This window comes from Porites lutea, chromosome 8 (assembly GCF_958299795.1).
Source record: "Porites lutea chromosome 8, jaPorLute2.1, whole genome shotgun sequence".
NCBI classification, from domain to species: Eukaryota; Metazoa; Cnidaria; class Anthozoa; order Scleractinia; family Poritidae; genus Porites; species Porites lutea.
Genome location: NC_133208.1, coordinates 27,849,425 through 27,867,383, shown reverse-complemented (window position 1 = coordinate 27,867,383; position 17,959 = coordinate 27,849,425). Strand labels below are relative to the sequence as shown.

Genomic DNA, 17,959 nt, shown 5'->3' with positions numbered 1-17,959 from the left:
AAGAGTAACCAACAGTCTTTAATAACCACAGCATGTTAGCCTTTCAGTCTTTTTTTAGATTTAGCTGCTGTGAAATTCACTGTCTTTCTTGACCAATGCACATCCACTATGGTAGCTGTAGTTAAAACTCCACAGATCGCGGTTCCATGTTTTTCATCTAAATAGCTTCTTATCCTCCTCATCCTTTGCTGATCCCATCTGCCATTGCTGGAAACAACATTGTCCTCTGCTCTTATTGGCTGATATTTGTCGGCACAAAAGATAAATCTATTTGCCATTTTTGCAATGCCAATAACACACTTCATTTGCCCCCCAAATTGTGTGTATAATTGTTGTTTTTGATATGTCAAAATTCAGTATAATAGTTAGTCTTAGAGGACACAAAGAAAATAAACATGTTTCTTCATTTTCTTTGTTGTGTCCTCCAAGACTTACTATCATACTGAATTTCAATATATCAAAAGTGGCTATTTCAGTTGGGGTGATTGTAAAAAACCTAGGAGGAATTGGAAAAAAATGGTTATCTTAAATTTGGGGGAGGGGGGCACAAAATGTGTCGGATACCACTGAGAAAATAGCAAACAAATTGCCTAAACACACTATGAAGTACCCTGCAGGCCTAACATGGGCCCATGCAGTATAAAGAAAGTTTATCACTGAAGATGCGTATTAGGCCAGACATGAACTTACACTTTATAGGTAATGTAAAAGTGCAGCAATGGTGAAACTGGTCGATGTCTCTGTTTTGTTAGAATTTTTTGAGTTGACCCTTTAAGTGCACAACAGTGAACATATACCGGCCATTCCTAACATTTTTAACTTTCTGAACAATAGAGACATCGCTTTAATTTATTCAGTCACAATTCGTGAACAAAAACAAAGCACGGTTTGCCACAGCACGGTTGTTTTCATTTTTGATGTATGCCGGCCTTCACAACGATTGCCCTCCGGCTACTAACAATATGCTCATATTGCATAAGAATTTTTTGAAACTAAACATGAAAGCCTCCACTTACACTAAAAATTTGCGCTTAAAAGAGTGAATACTAGAAACATGAAGCCTTCTACAATTTGCCCAGATACCCTGTCTCTCAGCCTATGTCCTCCAAGTGTCACAGGAACTCAGCGTCAAAGTCGTGATGAACTACTACAACATCTAGTTTTCCATAAAAGACGAACTTGAGTGGAATACACAGCAAATAGAACTAAAATACTCGAAACCAGCTTTTAGCAGTTTTAACGGTCTCCACCACGATATGTTACTGAAGTGCTTGATGAATCACACCATGAATTTGCTGCTATGATGAACCGGTGCATGACACCTGAAAGCGGAGAAAACATTTTGTGTCCAACGGCCGGGTATTTTGAACTTGCTCCCATTGCAGAGCTCAGGTGGAGTTTAACAATACAGAGAATTAGCTTTGCAATAACTTCACGAAACAAACTCCTCCAGCTAATGATACACCGATGACCCCAACAAGAAACAAAACGATCAACAACTGCGCCATGTTTGACTTAACTCCTCACGCAAACGAACTGTCTGGGGACTGGGTCTAATCTAACAGTGATCGGCTGACTGACTGAGCGACTGAGATCTGATTTTCGGCCCTAGCCGGCACTTTCCATGAGTGGCGTAGTGAGATGGGAGCTATATACAGAGAACGGGTAGTGTATTGCGGAAAGAGAGGATAAAGGATCATCTCTACAATCTGCACGGTCAGAATGAAATATGGGCTGCGGAGGGGGGGGGGGGGGTCGCGCAATAATTCGATCGGAAACGCTTGCTACGCAGGCTAATTTCGGATTTTGGTCTCACTTAGTGTGTTCTGGGCAAAACGCCATTATATTTAGCCGTTAAGGTTTCGTTTAGGGTTGCACGCAAAAAAATATAAAAACATATATTTGATATGTATATTTTTAATTCGTTTTATTTACTCCATTCTTATAATCCAAGTTTTCTATAACATCAATACCTAGCGAAGACAGTCTTTGTCCATTGTTTTCATTTGTCTGTGTTTTAACATGGTCTCTTTTGGGTCAAAAAAAGCTTGGGCCACGCCCAGATCGGTCTCTTTTAGGGGTTTAATTCAAAATTTCTGACAAGCATCCGTACCAGGAGCCGATTATTCGGCTCCTGTCCGTACCGCCTTCATATGCAGAGTCCCCCCCCCCCCCGGACCGCAGACTGGAATGAGTATAAAACACAGACCGTGAAGGACTGTGAATTAAAAGCAGCTCTTAGAGAAATGGATAGCTGAATAACATGAAACAGTAGTCCTAGCTATTTGCCTCACACAAAAAACATTCCTTTATACACAGCTCGAGCTCGTCACGCAGGCTCTTCAGGCCAGCGTTCATCGCTGCGGGTATACAATAAGGCTAACATTCGTTATTTTAACGAAACTAAAACTGAGAAAGGATCAAAGCTACAATTAAAGAAGCTTCGCGATTTCTTCGTTTTGCTAAATGTTTTAAAAGAACGATGTCGGTTCAAAAGTTCAACGTGTGTTTGAAGTTATCTACTCTTTTGCAATAAGTTAACAATACACTTGAGGTTTGTCATTCATAATCTTTTTATTTAATACTTGATTACAATACTCACAACAAAATAAAATTTATTTTACAAATGAAGAAATTAAATCTTAAGGAGATTTTCATATAAATTATTCATTATTTTAAACCAAGGTAATATCACTTAAACTTTTTTCTATATAAAATAATAAATGTATCCTTTCTTGGTACACGCAAAATATTTTTTATAAATTGCAAATTATAAAAATTATTCAGTTGCCATAGAGGAGGCAATTGTATCTGATCTGATCAATCTTTGTATAATATTTTATTTATGATAGTATTATAATTTTATCTCAATGTGTCAAAGATTTTGCTTTACAGCCAATAAGGGACACTGGTGAGATGATTATATCATATGTGAATATTAATCTACCTAGAATGATAATAAACTTTAATTTTAAGAAAATACTAAAAAAAACCTAATGACCAGCAGTAAATAGTTTTTTTGCCTGTTATCCGAAAGGGTTTAACATTTGTCTTCCTAAAAAACAGAATAAGACGAACTTGAGTGAAGTTGAAAAGTTTCGGAATAAAACGAACAGAACCAACTACTATCTAAGGAAATTTTCGAAGAGTCGCCGACTCGGCGTCTATTGTGCAGTGGGAGCTTAAGAAATCATAGGAAGAGAATCGTCTTTCTCGAGTTTTATAGAGCTGGAATAATGCCGAAGAATCGAGGAGGGTCGCTGACAACAAAATTTCATCCATGCTCGCCTGACAAATTTGGGGCCTTATCTCATTCCTAGTGGATTTTTCCCGTAAATTAATAACGCTCAGGACCATTCGATCGGCCAATTCTCCTCAAAAAAGTAATCATTTGTCTGTATGTTTTTTGACATGCCTGCTAAGATGACCTGCCTGTCTAAAATCTTTGCCACAATGAGGACAATGGTATGGTTTCTCCCCTGTATGACATCTGAGGTGCCGGTCTAGATTTGACGCACTTCCAAAACACTCTTTGCACTCAGTGCACTGAAAGGGCTTTTCTCCAGTGTGTGTCATTTGGTGTTTCTGTAGATCCGACGCCTGCCCAAAGCATTTTCCGCAATGGGAACACTTATGCGGTCGTATTCCACTATGTTTAACTTTCACGTGTCTCCTCAGATGTTGCGCTTGCCTGAAACTCTTGTCACATTGGGTGCACTTATAAGGTTTCTCGCCTGTGTGGGTTCGTTTATGTGCTTGAAGGGATGCACGATCCTTAAATCTCTTTTCACATTCATCGCAGCTGTAAGGCCTCTCACCCGAGTGTATCCTTTTATGCGTGTGAAGATTCGAAGCCTGGGAGAAGCTCTTTTTACAAAAGTTACATTTGAAAGGTTTTACTCCCATATGTTTGTCCTTAAAGTGCCTGTTGAGGTGCTGTGACTGGCCGAACCTTTTTTCACACCACGAACATTTGAACGGTTTCTCACCAGTATGGTGTCTCTTGTGATCAGTCAGCCCCGATGCTCGTGTAAAACTCTTGCCACATGTTTTACATACAAAAGGTTTCTCGCCTGTGTGTATTCTCACATGTATTTTGAGGTTGGACTGCTGTTTGAATTGCAAGCTACAGTAAGTGCATTTATAAGGCTTTTCACCTGAATGCTTTGCTTTTATGTGATTTGAGAGATGTTGCGAGTTCCTAAAGCCCTCGTCACATTGGTCACACTGGAAAGGCTTTTGTCCACCGTGCACAACTCTCTCATGCATCTGCAAAGTAGAGAGCTGCACAAAACACCTGCTGCATTCTTTACACCTGAAACGCTTCTCGCCGGTGTGTCTTCTAAAATGCACCTTCAGATGCCACGCCTTTACAAAACACTTGCCGCACAGACTGCACTTAGAAGTTGGTTTTTCATTACAGTGTGAATTGAAATGTCGCTTGAGATTTCCTTTCTTATTGAAACTTTTTTGACATTTGGAGCATTTAAACAGACGAGTCGCATCACTTTGTTCTGTGCTGGGTGTCTTTGAAGTGCCACTGGCTGTGTTATTCCCATTACTTTCACTATGTTTAGAGCGTTTTTCAGCAGCGAGTCCGGAGGTTTCATCGGTTAGGGAACTTGCAAAAGTGCACACACGAGTCACATCACTTTGTTCGGTTCTAAGAGTCTTTGAAACGTCAGTGGCTGCGTCATTCTCATTACTTTCACTTTGTTCAGGGCGTTTTTCGGCAACGAGAGCGGAGGCTTCATCGGGTAGGGAACAAGTCGAAGTGAAATGCGTTTGATCTTGGTTATTCCTCCGATACTCCTGACTCAGTATTTCAGATACGATGTCCGACAAAGAGATCATGTTTGGTTCATCGATTGGTTCTGACTTGATCACCACGTTTCCCTGCAAGGAACAAAAAGTTACTTTATAGGTAGCTGATAGCTGATAGGATGATATTGAGTCACACCACAAACCTGAACATCAGAAGTACTGTGACCCGTGGAGTTGAAATGTTAGGCCACAGGACACCCAGGAGTGTTGTTGCGTATACTTTGCAAATGTTCGCTAAAACTATTCCTGAGGTTTCGTTCAGTATTTCTGATGTCCAGGTACGTGAAATGACGGTGATTTTCCAGCTAGGAACCGTTCAGCCCAAAGGACTGAACATCAATTTCAACTTCAACTCTCTGCCGGAGAGACGGAGCCAGTGTGAAAAAAATTGACATCAACTTATAAGAAACGAATTCCAAAAATGTCCCATATTCTTTCGCTAAGATCGACTCGATGAACTAGAAATTGGACATGAATACATAATATGTTCAAGAAATGGATCCCAGAATTTTAGTAATGGAGTCCACTGTTTGGCACGCCTCGACTAGCGTTTTATTGCTAACTGCGTGCCAAGAAATTGTACTTGCAATATTATGGTAATAAATGTCTTGTCTTGTCTTGTTCTCTCAACTTAGGCTGCATAACAGCATTATTTTTTGGCTTTTCTTTAGAGAGCGAAGGGAAGCGTGAAGCGAGCGAAGGGCGCCTTTCCCCTTCGCACGTGTTTTAGGCGCCTCCCTCGCTTTGCGATTGCCTTCGCTCTCAGTTTATTTATTTATTTATTTATTTATTTATTTATTTATTTATTTATTTATTTATTACAATCTATGGATTAAAAACCAAAGGATAAACTGTAAAGGAGTCCAAGACCCCATATAAAAACAGATCACCTAGAAATATATAGAAACACAATAAAATAATAGTTTCAGAAAATACAGAAATATAAAAGCTACTTAAAAATCACTGAAAAATTTCCTAACTCTAGACTTAAAAATATTTACATTATCAGAAACACGGATGTCTAACGGTAGTTGATTCCACTGGTCAGTAATTCTATGGAAAAAACTATACTTCAAGACATTAGTTCTGGCATATTTCTTCTTTAAAGTTAAAGAGTCCTTAGCCCTAAGTGAGAAGCGGTCAGCTTCTGAGTGGAGAACAGAGAACACGAGAAAAAATAACGCCTGTTAGGCTATCTCAGCTATGAAATGTTTACCTATTTAATAATTTCTGCCGTTACATGCCCTTCATATGTTTTATAGTTAACTTCGTTAGAAGCAACTTTGATTGAAAGCCTGTGATTAGCTGACGTATTTTATGGTTAAGAGATGAAATGCTAAGCAAGTTTTATCTTAACCCTTGGCCGACAGCCAGCTAGTAGCAAAACCATTAAAGATATATTTTCCTGGTAAATGGATGTAATAAGCCATTTGCACTAAGAGGTCATGTGACATCATTCTTATGAAAAAGAAAGTTATATGATTTTGCCTTCAAAAAACCATTAGTGGGTCATATCTTAAACATAATAATAGTCATTTAGTTTTTCAAACCCGCACCATTTTCTTACAATGAGTAAGTTCGTAGCTGGTCACGTGACCAAACTGTGATTTTTAAAACTATGGATTACCTATTTCTGAACAGAAACTTTGCACTTAAACTTCAAGGAAATTGTTGAAAAGATGATGTGGAAACATTTTCAGCACATATGAGGGTAACTATCAAACGTTTAACAAGATAGAAGCAAAAAGTAGTTTTGACCACCATGTTGGAAGGCAAGAGTATGCCCTCCAACATGGTGGCCAGTACAAATCATACTACTTTGTTGAAAAATAAGAGTGCCATAAAATATCTCCCTTAAATGCGTTTTCTCTCAAATTTCGGGTGTAAGATAATTTCTATGTGCTCCATCAATTTTTGGCATCAGCAGGATTCCAACTCATTGTTTAAAGGAAGCATTGGTCAAGTGACCTCTTTGGCAAGTGGCCTATTACACTCCAATTTTGTTGTTGGTGCACATGCATAAGCCGAAATTTGAGTTCTTTTTTCTTTCGCAAATCTATTAGTAAATTTTGTTCTTGCTCTCTTTCTTTCCTTTGCCTTTCTTTTTGTGTCTAGTTTTCTTGCACACTTAATTGTCTTTCTTTCCTATGGAATTGTAGCTGGCTAACTTTCCTGGAAAGGGGTAAATTTAACATAGTAAGAGTAGCAACGTGAACCGAGAAAATGGCAGTGTATTTTCTCAAAACTGTTTGAAGGGATTTTGTGTGTAACTCTGGCAGGATTGGTCATAGTTTCTAAAATGAGGTGCCCATGGAAAGATCTGTCCATCCTTAATTTTTTTTTTTTAAAGTAAGAGGTAATTCACTGCTAACCACCTTGTGATGGAAAATTAAGTGCAAAAGTCAAAGCACTTTGTTAAGTAGTAAAAAGTAAGTATGATCTGATAGGCCTATTGATGGGAGGGGCCTAGGGGGTCAGTAACCCTCACCCCCCCCCCCCCCCCCACTGGACCCATCAATGTCGTTGCTCTTCAATTTTTTCTGCATGCTGCCAGAACCGCCCTGCCCTCGATTTTCTGCATGCTGATATTTTGAATTGGTAATACATCAGTTGTGCCCAGTATTGTCAAGAAGCAACATTAATTTGTACAATGTATCGGTGGCAGCAGTCAAATGATGCCCCAAGATTCAAAAATGGTGGTTTGTGGAAAAGCAAAAGTAGAAAATTCCCAACTAACTGTTCTTATTATTAAAATCAGTTCTTTCACTTGTTTTAACTTGATTTTGATTTGAAGAATATAAAGCCTATCTGTTAAAACAAAGTTTGTTTTTAAGACGTAGCATTCACTTCACCTTCAACCCGTATCAACCGTATGATAAACAGCTTTTCAATAGGCCATTTCTGAGTTCCTAAAACTCTCACTTTCAAAATGAGGCCAAGTGCTCAACCTTTTTGTGAAAATGAGTTTTATTTGCATGAGAATGGAAATTCATTTTCATATCAAAGGCTGAGCACTTAACCTCATTTTGATACAGAGGCCCGGAGGAACTCGGAAATGGCCTATTTTGGACACTGCTTCACTCTGTTACTGCCAATACAGGAAGTTCCAATGAATTCCCACTTTAGGGGAAAGTATGGATTACCAAAAGGTCTCAACAAACAGCTTTCCTTCTGAGTGTAATCTTGAATAAAAACACCACCAAATACAGGCATGGATCCGCACCGATTCCACCATTTTATGGAAATCAGTCAGATTTTTCATAATAAATATATTTTTTAATAGAAAAAACTTTCCAAGTTGAAATCAAGAGGTTAAATAGTCCACCGATTTGCAAGGCTTCATCTGAGGAGAACAGAACTGGCCAATGTCATGTCTGAATGACTCAAAAACCCAGGAAAGGGGACTTTAGGAAGTTAAAACCACCTCGTGGAAGAGAATGCCGCCAGCAGGTCCCCTAAAAGCTTGCACCTTTGGCCCTCATTTAGCAAATCGGTCAGTATTTATCCTAGATCCATGCCTAAGATAGAACTTTTTTTTTAACTGAAAATATTATTGCCCTGAAAGATGAGAATTTATGGGACAAGATCACCAACAGCAATTCAACAACAGCTTTGGATAACCTTCTGCCACTGGAGCGAACTATGGTTACGTTACGTAAGAGGCGTCATAACTATATTCTTCCGCCTGTCGGAACTGAGCATTTCAAGAGAACTTTAATTTGTAAATAGACGTTTTTTCTCTAGTATAAAGTTAGTTAGTTACCTAGTTAGTTAATTAATTATCTGTAATACTAAATTTGTATCATTGTAACTAAACACGTCTGTTGTTTAGAGTGTTTAATAGAGACCTTTATTATTATTATTATTAGTAGTAGTAGTAGTAGTAGTATGTGTAATCAAATGGTGAGGAGTGAAATTAGAGAATAATTTCACGCGTGTTTTGTCCAAATCCTAATAATTTCCCGAGCCTTCAGGCGAGGGAAATTATTAAGATTTGGACAAAATGCAAGTGAAATTATTCCCTAATTTCATGAGTATACCATTTGATTACCTATTAATATCATGGGTGACAAATTACATTAGCAATCTTGGATTTTTGACATGTTTATCCTGGATCGTATCGATCAAGAACTTCACTCTCTCAAACGTGTAAACCTTAAATTTGGCTTATAAAGTTCAGAATTTTTCAGACTTTTTCGGCAAAATACCTGTTAGAATCCCCCTTGATGTTCTCTTGTGTGTTCAGGTTTTCTAAAGCGTCCTTTTATGCCCTGACATCTTCATTCACGGCATTTTAAAACTTTGTCGCCATCTTGACACTGAGACATATGGAAGGGTTGCCATGGCAATTTTGTAATTTCACATGTGAAATTACAAATTAACGCTGAAATTTCGCGTCAAAATTAAGGAGTAATTCGTCACCCATGATATTATTATTATTATTACAGAGCCGAATCATTGATACACAGAGATAGCTTACATTCACTCAATAACTTAAACTTTTTTCTAACTCTGCCATCATTCAAACTTCTAAACTTGGAGTATGGATTACCTACGAGCGCAGCTTATCCACTGGTTTTTACAATATTTAGTGAAAACTGGAAAAGAGAAAATGATAACCAACTTGAAATCAACATCTCCTTCACCCATATATAAAAAAATTATTTTAATACTAGGGTGTTAAAAGAAACACTCACATATCTAGAACAGTATGGGATGAAGTTCTTGGTTACTTTTACAATGTATTTTTTAATACCATCAGTTGGGGAGCAGGCTACTCATTACTAGCCGTTGAAGCGACTCTGCAGAATGTAGCAAAGGTTACTCACTTGAAAAGTGTCCGCACCCAAATGGCAAGCCTGGTCGTGTGAAGTCTGACAAGAACCATTCTCCATACTGTTTGTTTGTTTCTCATTGACCATGATTTTATTCAATGCATTTTTAAATGCTAAATCTGAAATAAAATAGAAAAGGCATTCAACAACTATTGTAATGTCAGGTTGATAGACAGGCAAGATAGGTACTGCAAAGTTCAGGTTATTTGAGCCAGAAGAGAATAAACACCACCAAATACAGGCATGGATCCACACCAATTTCCACTGTTTTACTGAAATCAGTCAGATTTTTCATAATAAATATATTTTTAATGATAGAAAAAGTTGAAATCAAGAGGTTAATAGTCCGTCGATTTGCAAGGCTTCATCCGAGGAAAACAGAACTGGCCAATGTCATGGGATGAATGACTCAAAAACCCAGGAAAGGGGACTTTAGGAAGTTAGGTACTTTAGGTACCACGAAGTTCAGGCTATTTGAGCCAGAAGAGAGCTCAACATGCTCTTTTCACCTGACTAAGCATGAGGTACAGTGTACATGGGGTTGTCAGTGCCACTACTCCCCTGTTAGGTCAGGAGTCCAATGAGGCTCTGTTAGGAAAAAATACCATCAAGCAACATGACCTGGAAACAGCAACATAAAGTGTAGATGAAATGGAAACAAACAACGTAAAGATGGATAAATACCTAGAGGGACATGGCCTCCTCCTCAAAACGCAAAACGGCCATATTTGAAATTCAGACGAGGGATGGATATACATACCACACTAAAAGGGCCTCTCCAATGGTGACACCCCTATCAAGTAGACAGTAGCAAGGATGATCACTTGAGTCATTCAAACAGCTACAGTGTTGTAAAGTCAGCTGTTGGGTAATTCAAGGATTATATCTGCATTTTGGGACGAGAGAGCAGATGGTGAGTTTATGCTGTAATTTACCTTTCTTCAGGTTCAGTTTCTCATGTGGACATAATATCAGCAACCTTCTAGGTACTTGTATAGACAATAACTGACTAACAGACACAAGACAGCTGTTCTACACTTAAACCGGATGTTGTTTACTTAAAAGTTAGTTTCTTAATCAGTTATAACAAAATTCATTCCTATTATCACACCAGTCTTAATGGTTAAAAAGGGTGTAATCGACTAAAAAGCTTGCATCAGAAGAATTATTCAGAATCAGAAGACGATTAGGTTAATAATTATAGCCTTGTTCAAGTCAGATTATTCCTACATTTATCATTTACGCTAGCTAGAGACAAAACCAGATCAAATAAAAATAATTCAAAATAACCTTTTGATCTTGAACATGCATGTACATGTAGTAATTTCAGTAATTTACCTGTAAGTAAGCTTCTGTTCATGTGCAGCAAATATGCTCAAAATAAAGGGAGCTTACTGTCAATCAGCTGTACCATCAATACCAGTTGTACATTTACACGAAAATTCCGTTATCCTTATCTTCCAGAAACCGTCCTGTGCCTTTTTTTTAAACTCCTTTTAAAACTGATCTTCGGTCATCGTCGACTTCCATCGACTCGTCATCTGCTTTCCTCACCGAATCACTCACAAAACAAAACGTACCTACATGAAGTACCTAGACAAAATTGAAAGTGCCGCTGGAAAATTCGGCCCGATCCCTCCCACTGTTGGCCCGTTCACATTTCTTTCTGCAAACCTTCTAAACTTTTTCAGTTGGAGTAAGAAGAAAAATAACGAGTTTTTTTACTTAAACAAAAATTACTATATCACTAAATTAACTCAAAAAAGAGAAAGGAAATCTATGGACAGGCTGGCAGAACCAGCATCGATTAAACGTACATACATACATAAAATTTATTAATGTGTCTTGGAATGTCTAGCCGATGGGGTTAAGAACCCCTCTGCTAATTGGGGACACCTAACAATATAATATAGTTAAAATCCTACTAACTATCTACTAATGAAACAATTGATTTCAAAAGATTAAGAATTACAAAGGATTAAGAATTACAAAGGATGCAATTATAGTTACCTAACAATATAATATAGTTAAAAAACCTACTAACTATCAACTAATGAAATAATTGATTTATAAAGATTAAGAATTACAAAGGATGCCATTGTCGTCGTCTATCATTACACCTAGATCAAATTTACGAATACAATTTTTGAAACTAAATAATGATGGGAGAGTTCTGATTTCGCTTGGCAGCTTATTCCACAACTTTGGTCCCAGGTAGGTGAGCGAGTGTTTACCATATTTATTGGTCCTAAATCTGGGAATGGCGAACTCTGCCGTCCTCAAGTTGTAGGGTGAGCAATGCGCGTGAAATAGCTCGGATATTTTGATGGGGCATAGTTTGTGTTTCACCTTATACATAAGGATAGCAATATCTTGCAGTCTTCTGTTCTGAAGAGTCGTTAGGTCACTTTTGTCCAGCAATGCTTGGTAGCTTGATTGCTTATCTAGGAAAACTGCGCGTAGTGCTCTTTCTTGGACCCGTTCAAGCTTTCTTTTGTCGGTAGCACTACAGAAATGCCAAGTCAGGTGGCAATAGGTTAAGTAAGGCAATATGGCTGATTTATACAGAGTTAATTTAGCATTGGTAGGGACAAGTTTTTTAAGCCTTAACATTACACCTACTCTTTGACTCGCCTTCTTACATATTTCATTGATGTGAGTGTTAAAATTCAACTGTTCATCTATGGTGACCCCTAGCAACTTAAGACAGTCAGAAGATTCGATGGTGTTTCCTTGAAAGTGTAATGGAGTGTTACTTTCTGTCTTGTTATGCTTTAAAGTCATAGTTTGATATTTGCTCAGGTTTCCTTGTAGCAGATTGCTAGCGTACCATTCGGAGGCCCTATTGGCATTCCTCATAAGATTGGTGTCAGCCATTTTCAGGTTCCCCGCTGTTTCAAACATTTGATGGTCATCCGCGTATATAGAGAGATGCGAAGTTATTACGTATGTCAGATCGTTTTGAAAGATGTTCCATAACAATGGGCCAAGGGCCGATCCTTGTGGACAACCCCTATCTGTTAAACCTAACATGTTTACGTTAGATTGTTGAGGTGGGCGAGACAGTAGAGCTCGACATAAGCTTACATAACTGGTTTAACTAAGATTCAAGGAGAGCACAATGTGGCAGATAAGAACGACTTAATGACGTTGGGTGACGGAATTCACATTTAATAGTCTTAATACGGTTTAAGGTAGTTTCTTTCTTGCGAAGGGGACAAAGAAAAGGACGTTTTTTATAGAAATAGTAATAAACGCACAGAATTGACACAGGAAGAATCTGCAAACAGCTACAGACTTGAACTTCACTCTCACAAAAATCTGTAATGGTGGGACAAATTGGTAAGACCAAGGAAAAAATTCAGTTTAAGAAAGTGAATCTAGCGACGTAAATAGTAGCCTGTGTACGGACGTCCCCACTCCCTCAGGACTACGTAAATAGAGGAAACCACATGGCAGCGCGAGAGGGATTTGGGGAACAACTAGCCTGAGAGCTTGCTCGCAGGCTAGAGTACAAGGCGCCGTTTTTTTCAGGGCGAGGGGAGAAATCTCGAGGGCGCGTGAGCACATGCGAGGAGCTCGCGTGTTTCCCTTCTTGAAGTGAGGGGGGGGGGGGGTGGGTATTCAACAGAGTTTTATACAGCGAGGCTCCACCCCGTGGTCAACCCTTACCACTTTATATACCATTTTAGACAGAAAAGGTACCCTTTTCCTATACCTTCCATTGGGGAATGGTACCCCTTTCAAATACCTGATTTAGAACGTTGCACCCTTTTTAGTTGCTGTAAATGCACTCACCGCTTTGAAATATGATGAAATCACAAGACTAGGAAAGTTTCTCGACTTTATCACAGCCATAAATTCCTCTGTCAGCCCTTGTGGGTGTTTTTACAGACCGAGAGACAGCTTTACGTACAGTTAATATACTTCAGCTAGTGAAATCCCTACCCTTTTATATACCTGAGGCCTCACTAGGGCACCCCCTTGGGGCGGAACCTCCCCGTATAGACCATTATAGGGAACACCCCCGGATGAGCAACTGAGTGTCGCTCGTACCCAGTACCTGGGTAACACGGATCCTAGCCCCAAGTTGTATGTAACCATCAAGGGCTTCACAGCCAAATGGTGGTAGGGCAATGCTTGTGGCAATTTGGATGACAAAGGTTTGATTCCTTCTGAAGGCTTTTCCCATGTTTAAAGTTTTCTTTTCGGCTGGGGCGGTTCCGGGTTCAGTAGAAATTGTACCCCCGCCACCCTAAATTCAATCATCAGACCAGGATTGAGGGCTTGTGAAGCTCGCTAGGCTTTTTAACGAGAGGACCAAGATTCTGTTCTTTCTCTTTAAGATAGCAGTTTAATTTTCAACAGCTACTGACAACAACTCTACAACTCTACTAGCTTACACAGCGAATAAAATAATCAAATTAATTGTAGACTTATTTTGAGTTAGCTGACCGGAAGAGTTTCTATTGAATACCTTATCGCCTATATCGCAACAGGGTTGCTATAGTTAGATAAGCCTACACAGCAGCAACCGACAAGTACCAAAGAACCAGTTAAATGCTAACAGTGAAACGTCTTTGAATTTTCTTCAGCTTTAAATGTAGTGGCATGGAAAGTGTTTTTTAATGCTTTTTGGTTGTCAATTCCCAGAAGGACAAAACATACAAAACACGAACGCGCGCGCGGTTGTGGGTAAAACTCAAGGTCAGCTGTACTCCCCAAACAAGCCTACTTCAAAGAACCAAAACTAACCTTAAAAAACACTTCAAATGGATAATACTAGACAAAAACTCGGGAACTAACCATGTGGGGAAATACATTGAATCTCTAAGTCTCTAAGTCTATAAAAGTCTATAAACTATTTATCACGAAGCTGGCAAAATCTTGGAAATAGCAAAACTGAAAAACAAAACAAAGGGAAACTACCTCTTAACATATACAAAATTTAATGAAAAACTGCTAAGAATGTTAAATTGAAGGATTGCATATGAAGAACTGCTTAGTTAAAAATTTCTAGAAAATAAGGTAAATAACTACAAGAAATGATTAGCTGTGAAAAGATTTTAATCTTCTCACTGTTTAAAAACAGTTAGTTTGAATCGTCATACGTCTCCACCTGGAGACTTATGACATTTCAGACTATTAAACAGTAAGCAAAGTTTTGATCCTTCATCTAAAAAGTATTCTGAATCCAGCCCTATGCTCTATGATAAATCTTTCAGTTAAGGTTCTGGCTCTTCTATTCCCCATCCTTCCTTTAGTGCTTTGTATGCTGTTTGGAGGGCTCCTTCATTCCATCCCACGCTTACCGCAAACGCTTCACCGACGATGTATATCTCCTCTCCTGGAAAAGGGCGCTTGGCCCATTCCTCTGTATCTTGACGGCTGACGTTAGATCCTGCCTTTGTGTAATGCCTAAAACATTACGTAAATGCTCGAATCAGCGCCACTCTTTAGACAAGCGCCCCTACCCCTTAACACCCGCCCCTTACAGAATCATACGGTATGCAGTGCACAGGTTTTAAATGAATACAGCAGAACAACATGTAAAATCACTAGAGAATTCGAGAATTTTTAGCCGGGGAGCGGTACGCCCTCATACAACCCATGTAGGTATTTGCCACCCTAAAGGTTATGTTTCTTTGCGCCGTTTTTGTCTGAACACGGGTATAGACTTCGCCCATTTCGCTCTGGAATCGGGTATGGTTTTCGAGGGAACTACGGAAGTGTATGATCGTATTTATAGTTTCAATTCCAAATAAGTAAGAAAGAAAGAGAAATATACGAATTCGAAATGGATTTTAAGAAATCTTTTATGTTGCTCTCTAATCTAAGTAATGATGACGTGATTTCGTAGAGGCCAGGTCTGAAAACGGGTACGAAAAATGACATTTTCTCGTCTCATTTTCTGAAATAGGTACAGGATTTGGAGAACAGGGCGGCATGCCCCCACGAAGAATTAGGAGGAGTATCCCTCGGGTTTTTTTTCTTAGAAAATGGGAGGGGCCACCTTCTAAGGAAAAAGTTCTGGGAACCTGGCTGGAGTCTTAAGGCTACAAATTTCTTTAGGACGTGTCACAGCGTGAGAGACTGATTCATCCCATTTTTAAACTCCTTTTCTTTCAAGAATTAATGCAGGCGAAGTGAGTCTTGATGTATCGCGTGCGGTCTAAGGGCACGCGCATTCCATATTGAACGAAACTGGTTTTGAAAAGTTGTAAGTTTTGAGCACAGATGTAGTCGGTGGCTACATAAGAGAACGCGCGGTGGCCTGGGTACCCGGCAAGAGTGTTCTTTAGCATGAGCAAAGTTTTTGGCAGAGGAACTGCAAAGCCGTACGGAGAATGGGGAGGTTGCTTCTCGCAGCAAATTCCGCGACAATGGCCAAAACTCTCGCACGCGCAAAAACAATAGCGAGCTTTAGCATCGACGACGGCAACAGCAGCGAAAACGTCAGTTTTAAAATTAATTCCCTTATTTTCAATCTTTGTCGCGTTTATTCCAATTTGCTGAAAATGGCAAGTGTAGGCAAATTTCCCTGCAGTTGATTTCTTGAGGACCGCACTCAAGTTTAGAGAGAGAAAAAGAGATTCGTCGTCGCTGGTTTACGTCCTCCATAAAATCTGCAATTAGGCATTTTCACGTCGTAATCGTGCAAGGACGGTGAAGAAATGTACAAAAAAAGGGTAATGCACGTGCAAAGTTGTTGTTTTGCATAATAAACCTATTGCTTTTTTGACGTCCTGGGTTGAGTTGCTCAAAGCATGGTTAGCTTTAACCATTGGTTAAGCAGTATCAAAACCAATACGTTGTCAAGGTATTAAACGCTGGTTAACGCTAACCATACTTCGAGCAACTGGGCCCTGGTTGCCGTCGCCGTCGTCGTTGCTAAAGTTCCCTAATTTCGCCAGCTACGCAGGCCACGCGTCGGGAGTTGGCAGAGGCCTTTTCCTCAGGCTCCTTTTTCTCTTACTGTGAGAGATTTCTAGCAGGGAATCATTCTTTGATTCCAGTCTGTTTGACCCATAGTTTTTTACGGGCTTGTTGCTGTGAATCTAGATGTTTTCACAATCGATTTAATTTAATACTTGCCAGCACGCTTCCCAGTACTTGAATTTGACGTCAAGCGGTTTCGGAACAACCATTCCTGGAAACACCGCCTGCACAGCTTTATTCAATTCCGATAGGAACGTGGCTCTAGGTAATTTGGAAAGCTGGCCCCATTTCACTGCGCAGTCGAAATAATTGTAGCTTAGTTGAATGATTCCTTCACCTTGAGGTCCTCGGCTAAAATGCAAAGAAAGAGAAACTTGGCAATTAGAAATTTGCGGCATTAGTAACAGATAGTGCTAACTTTAGAATGAATATGACGTGAACCACGGTCATGTCTTCATTTGCCCGGTTCACATAATCTTGATGTTTGTGTTTTATTCCTTTCACGGATTAAGAAGAACTCAACAAACTGGCCAACTTCGTCCGCATGACTTTTCCCTTAGAAAATTGAGGGACGGAAAGCCTTGGGGATCGACGAGGTCGCAAATTGGCCTGCTGCAATTGTATGGGTCTTCTTTCTCAGTTGGTGGAGTAGTTCAGTGGTAACACAGATCTAGAGTTCATATGCTTGAATCTCGTTGAAAATCCGTTATTGTTGTTGTTGTTGTTTTTTGGTGGAGGGGAGGGGGGAGCTTAATTTGCAATTGCTTAAATTACTATGGCAGCCGCAACGATCATATCTTCATTTAAATGATAGTGCTTTATCAGCTAGGAAGAGCTTGGCAATAGGCTTAGCCACAAGTTGCTCAGCAACTTTTCGGCAACTTTTCATTTTTTTCGCATTTTTAAAATTATTTTTTACTTTTTTCGCGACATTTATTACCTTTCGAAAGAAAAGTCAGCTAATTTCAAGCCAGAACCTCAAATAAGGCAAATCCCGCTGGATCCCACAAAACCTATCGGGAACCCTCCAATTGGACACAAAGTTGACCTGGCGAGTCTCAAAACATCAGCTAAATGGCAAATAGGTGGTTTTCATGCAATCTCGGGAGACACAAATAACAATGGTGAAATGAACAAATGATGGTGGACAAACAAAACGAGCTAATGAGCGATCTTTTGTTTACCGTCCACCAGCATGGCGGCGATGACATAACGTGAAAACCACCCATATACCTCCAGTCAGTTTTAATGCAAGAGTAAGTATCATGAAAACTCTGAGATGAGCCCTGCACCTTGATAAAAGTTTCTCCTTACCCAGCCAGTATCAGGCCAATGAAACTGAAAAATATTCCGCTCCGGCT

At 39.4% G+C, this 17,959-nt stretch overlaps 2 protein-coding genes across 7 annotated transcripts in view; both read right to left on the bottom strand.

Annotated features, from left to right (window-relative positions):
- Nucleotides 1–2,594: 2,594 nt before the first annotated feature.
- Nucleotides 2,595–11,218, bottom strand: LOC140946480 (uncharacterized). Of its 6 annotated transcripts, none has more exons than XM_073395606.1 (4): nucleotides 11,138–11,218; nucleotides 10,420–10,545; nucleotides 9,654–9,778; nucleotides 2,595–4,896 (listed from the first exon to the last, which is right to left on the bottom strand). In XM_073395606.1, exons 3-4 carry the CDS (start codon nucleotides 9,744–9,746, stop codon nucleotides 3,388–3,390), a joined length of 1,602 nt encoding a protein of 533 aa, XP_073251707.1. In that variant the 5' UTR covers nucleotides 9,747–9,778; nucleotides 10,420–10,545; nucleotides 11,138–11,218; the 3' UTR covers nucleotides 2,595–3,387. The 6 variants fall into 6 exon arrangements, with proteins under 6 accessions (XP_073251707.1, XP_073251710.1, XP_073251705.1 ...); XM_073395609.1 differs by having other exon boundaries at nucleotides 10,169–10,545; nucleotides 10,950–11,210; XM_073395604.1 differs by having other exon boundaries at nucleotides 10,950–11,210.
- Nucleotides 11,219–14,080: 2,862 nt separating this feature from the next.
- The window catches only part of LOC140946939 (amine oxidase [flavin-containing] B-like), an 18,284-nt gene continuing 14,405 nt past the window's right edge, over nucleotides 14,081–17,959 (bottom strand). Inside the window, exons 5-6 of the mRNA XM_073396027.1 lie at nucleotides 16,755–16,949; nucleotides 14,081–15,077 (exon numbers count right to left, since the gene is read on the bottom strand). Of these exons, the coding sequence (XP_073252128.1) occupies nucleotides 14,885–15,077; nucleotides 16,755–16,949 (388 nt within the window). The 3' untranslated portion in view covers nucleotides 14,081–14,884. The remainder of the gene's footprint in view (nucleotides 15,078–16,754; nucleotides 16,950–17,959) is intronic.

What these genes read in the sequence shown, in the direction of transcription:
- LOC140946480 (XM_073395606.1), bottom strand. Translation starts at nt 9,746, where the DNA reads ATGGTCAATGAGAAACAAACAAACAGTATGGAGAATGGTTCTTGTCAG. An exon ending in TGGGTGCGGACACTTTTCAA is followed by an intron (nt 4,897 to 9,653) that starts GTGAGTAACCTT and finishes TGTTCCTTGCAG; the next exon opens with GGAAACGTGGTGATCAAGTC.